This window comes from Choloepus didactylus, chromosome 17, assembly GCF_015220235.1.
Source record: "Choloepus didactylus isolate mChoDid1 chromosome 17, mChoDid1.pri, whole genome shotgun sequence".
Taxonomy (NCBI): domain Eukaryota; kingdom Metazoa; phylum Chordata; class Mammalia; order Pilosa; family Megalonychidae; genus Choloepus; species Choloepus didactylus.
This window is the reverse complement of record NC_051323.1, coordinates 53,636,538-53,640,822: the sequence shown is the minus strand read 5'-3', so window position 1 is coordinate 53,640,822 and position 4,285 is coordinate 53,636,538. Positions and strand designations below refer to the sequence as shown.

The 4,285-nt window shown below is 38.1% G+C and overlaps 1 protein-coding gene across 1 annotated transcript; it reads left to right on the top strand.

Moving 5' to 3' along the window:
• Window positions 1-572: 572 nt before the first annotated feature.
• Window positions 573-2,291, top strand: LOC119512110 (tetratricopeptide repeat protein 39B-like). The gene has a single exon (XM_037806625.1). It carries the CDS (start codon window positions 573-575, stop codon window positions 2,289-2,291), a length of 1,719 nt encoding a protein of 572 aa, XP_037662553.1.
• Window positions 2,292-4,285: the final 1,994 nt, after the last annotated feature.

The following is a 4,285-nucleotide window of genomic DNA, read 5'->3' as shown; positions in this document are numbered from 1 at the left end:
GGTGGCACTAAGAATAGAATAGGACAATTTTTCATTCCCATAAGCTTTATTCTTTGGTCTGGACAATTCACCCCTTCCTCAGTCTTAAGTAGACAGTTATAGAAATCTACATCTCCCCATTCCAGCCAGATTCTTGCCCCCCAGGCCTTCCTACAGAGAAGTTTTACAGCTACCATAGTACAGTTCTACAACACCAATACTCAAAAGCATAATCTTATGAAATTGACATATTGGAGTGATGGTCACAAAAGAACGCTTCTGGTTATAAAGGATTTACTTCATGGGGTTTTAGAGCATGTTTCCTTTAGTACATTCCAGATGATTTGAACTTTTCAGGAATATATCTTCTGGGTAAATAAAATTATCTTTTTTTTCCCTTGCCTGACATAGATGAGGATACCCTAATGCTGCACTTCACAACTATTTGTTTGTTTGCCTCCATTGTAACCACAACGTCTCAGGCTGAGCTTTGTGTGGAAAAAGTAACTCCCATTAGGAAAGCAGGAGCTTTCCTCATTGTAGCCACATCATTTCATTTCAGTTATTTCCCATCTCGAAGTGGGGAAGCAAATATGTCACTTGTTCTAAGTAAAAAAGAATGTGATAAGGAGGACAAGTTTGAAGACGCCTATGAAATTATTCCAGTGGCAACAACAATGGATGTAGTGTCTTCCCTGGAAGAATGCACAACTGGATTATACTTATTTCTAAATAACAGATTCTCAGATGCCATCGATCTCATTCATCCATGGTCTAATAACAGCATATACCATGCCCTAATTTATGGTATCCTTATGGCTGTCAAGGCCATCCTAACTTTTGATCCACAAGATATAGAGATTGGAATGGCTGCTGCAAAGGAAGCTTTGAAAACCTGCAACCGTTTCCGAAGAAAAGGTAGGATAACAACTTTATCTCGCATAATGAGAAAACAGGGAATTAAGGCTGTCGAAGAAGAGGAGTTGCATGCAGAACTCTGCTATGCTGAGTGTTTGATCCTGAAATCCTCTGTATCATTTATACAGGATGACACTATGTTTGGCTTTCTTAAAAGTGGGATCAACATCGGGTTAAGTTACCAAATATACAAAGACTGTCAACAAGTATTACAGACACCTAACCGCCAAAGCAAAGCCCACAAACATCTGGTTGGAGGAATAAAATTTGGACTTGGAGCATTCAATTTGATGTTATCACTTATGCCACCTAAGTCACTTAAACTACTCAGTGTGGTTGGATTTGCTGGTGATAGAGAGGTAGGCCTGGCTTTGCTTCATGAGAGTGCATCTGAATCCCATATAAATAATATCTTAAGTGTTTTTACTCTACTCTTTTATTACAATTATATCTATGTAGCTTTTGGTATTGAAAAGGGTTACAATTCTGCTATAGAGGGTCTCTTCATAATCTACCTCCAGAAATTTCCAAACTGTGTCATACTCACATTTTTTCATGCACGTTTTAATATGCTGAAAGGATGTTTTGAACTTGCACAGTTAAAATTACAGAACTGTATTTTTGTTCAGAATGAATGGAAGCAGGTGCATCACCTCTGTTACTGGGAACTCATGTGGTGCCACATTTTTCTGCAAGAGTGGAAGCAGGTTTACCACTATGCTGATCTACTGTCTCAACACAGCAGGTGGTCCAAGGCAATATATACATACAGTAAAGCTATGATATTGGCCTTGCTTCCTTCTGATTTTGTGAAATCAGTGAGTGAGGACATGATCTCTCTCTTCTTAAAAGTGGATAGCCTGAGAATAAAGATTTTGGGAACTTCTGTGCCGATAGAAAAGTTTATTGCAGAGAAGAGTAAGCGCTATGCCACTACCTCCGACTGGTTTACAGCACAGCCCATTCTGGAATTCATTTATGCCTGGAGTGGTTTCCGAGTCATGAGCAAAAGACTAGACCTTATTTCAAGCTGGCTATCAATTATTGAAAAAGGACAAGTGCTTTTACAAGAAAATCCAAATAAAGAGTATGCCATGGATGACACAAGTTTGTTAAATTTACTGAAAGGTATATGCTTGAAACACTTAGGCAAATATAAGAGGGCCGAGATCTACTTTAATTTTGTCATTGAAAAGGAGAAAGTGTTAAAATATGATCATTATCTGGTGCCATATACTTACTATGAACTGGGAATTCTGCACTATCTAAAAGGAGATCGTGCCAGGGCAATAAAAAACCTAGACAACATCAAAAACTACAAAGACTATGCCATGGAAGCCCGGTTACATTTTAGGGCTCATATAGCCCTGGAACAAATAGCTAAAGAAAAGTGATTGAAAACTGAAGTGTGGCTTTGTTTAGTATGAGTGAAATGTCCACAATAAGCAAGGTAATTAACAGGTAGAAAATCGTTTCTTTGTGGAAGAAATCCAAGAGGCAGCTGCTAAGAATCTGACCAGTAACAGTAAGAAAGAAATTTGCCATTACTTTCCCCTCTTTCCTTCTCCATACCTATAAAACAGAATGTCTTAGACCAGCAGTTGGAGTGATTCACATTCTTGAAAAAGAAAAAACAAATGATGTACATTATAAAATATACTCTCTCTCATATGTTATGAATCTATTGATTATATTATATAACATTTTCAAAAACTCAAAAAATATTTTTTAACTTTTCACTAGATTATGTAGACAATTCCCAAATAAAATAGGGAAGGTAGTTATACTAGGGTTCCAATACCATGTAAATAATTTTTATTTAATTGTTCAATTAATAATCAAAATGACTACAAGTGTCTTACTGACATTTCAAAACAACACACTGATGCTTTGAATAGCATAGACTCTAAATGGTTTTTCCCTCATACACAATCATTTTCATTGGCCTTCTATACCAGAGAGGATTTCTTTTTCCCGTGTGTTCAGTTGACTGGAATTTTTTCCCTTTTTCATTAGGAAGCTCAAATATGGGTTCATAATTTGCTACAGGACAGAGAAGAAAGGAGTCTTTCCCAAGCCATACACATATAAACCCTTGTAGGATAATTGGAGAAGGCTAAGAGAATAGATGAACTGGATAGAAGAAAAGGCTAGACTGCTGGAGGAAGAGTTTAGTTACCGCTTGGGAAGGCCCTCCCTAGGGTGTAATTCCTATTAAGACTGGCTCCTAAACACATTCAGCTGCATGCATCTATCCTCTTGCTTGTTAGTGGGCTAATCTGAGAGCAGATAGCAGCTGGAGAGATGGAGCTTAGTCTTCTCTTACATGCCTTCGGGATAAAATCAGTCTCCAATTTCCAGACCATTAAGTCTGGCTAAAGTATATCCTCCTTGCAGTTATTCTTTGAAGCAGAAGTTGCTGAGAAAGTTTGGCTTGCTAAAACACATTAGTGAAATGTTTTGCTGTGTTCAAACAATGAAGTGGAATACAATGAGGAGCTGGTGGTTCAGATTCAGAAATGTTTGATTTTAAGAATATTTTCCTCATAAATTAGAAATAGATTTTTAAGTGAACAATTGTGCTCAAGAGGGTCTCCCGTTATTTAATTGGTAAGATATAGTGGTTAAGAGGGCAGGCTCTGGCCAGACTGCCTGGATTTGTATCCTGGCTCTGCCACTAATTAGCTGGGATAATATCGTTAACAGTGTGGGTGTCACTGGTGTCCTATAGATCAAGGATAGTAACTGAATGGAAGGGAATAATCGGAATAAATGGTCAGATGAATTAACACCTGAGTATACATCTTTTACTTGGGAATTACGAAGAAAAGGAATTTATTTGAGGAAAACCAAAGCAATGTTACAGGAGAACTACGCAGATAACTTATGTATATATAAAACAAATCACAGGATAAGACCATGTCTTAGTTTGCCAGGGCTGCTATGACAAATACCACAAACTGGTTGGCTTACACAATAGAAATTTATTGTATCACATTTTTGGCAGCCAGAAGTCCAACATCAAGTTATTGACAGGGCTTGTTTTCTTCTGGAGTCTGTGACATTCCAGCAATCCTTCACCCCACAATGACCTCTCTCTCCTTATGTCTGCTCCTCTGGTTCCTGCTGACTTTGGGCTTCTCCTTCCATGTCCAATTTCCATTGCTTATAAGGACCTCCGCCACATTGGATTAGGGCCTGCCCTCAGTCGGTTTGGCCACATATTAACTAATAATAGTGTTTTCAAAGGTGCTAATTACAAATGAGTTCACACCCACAGGACTGGGGGTTAGGACTTGAATATGTCTTTGTGAGTGGCATGATTCAATCCCCAACAGACCACAAGTATATTTGTATTTAACCACCAAGTCTTGTTCAATAGGATGTT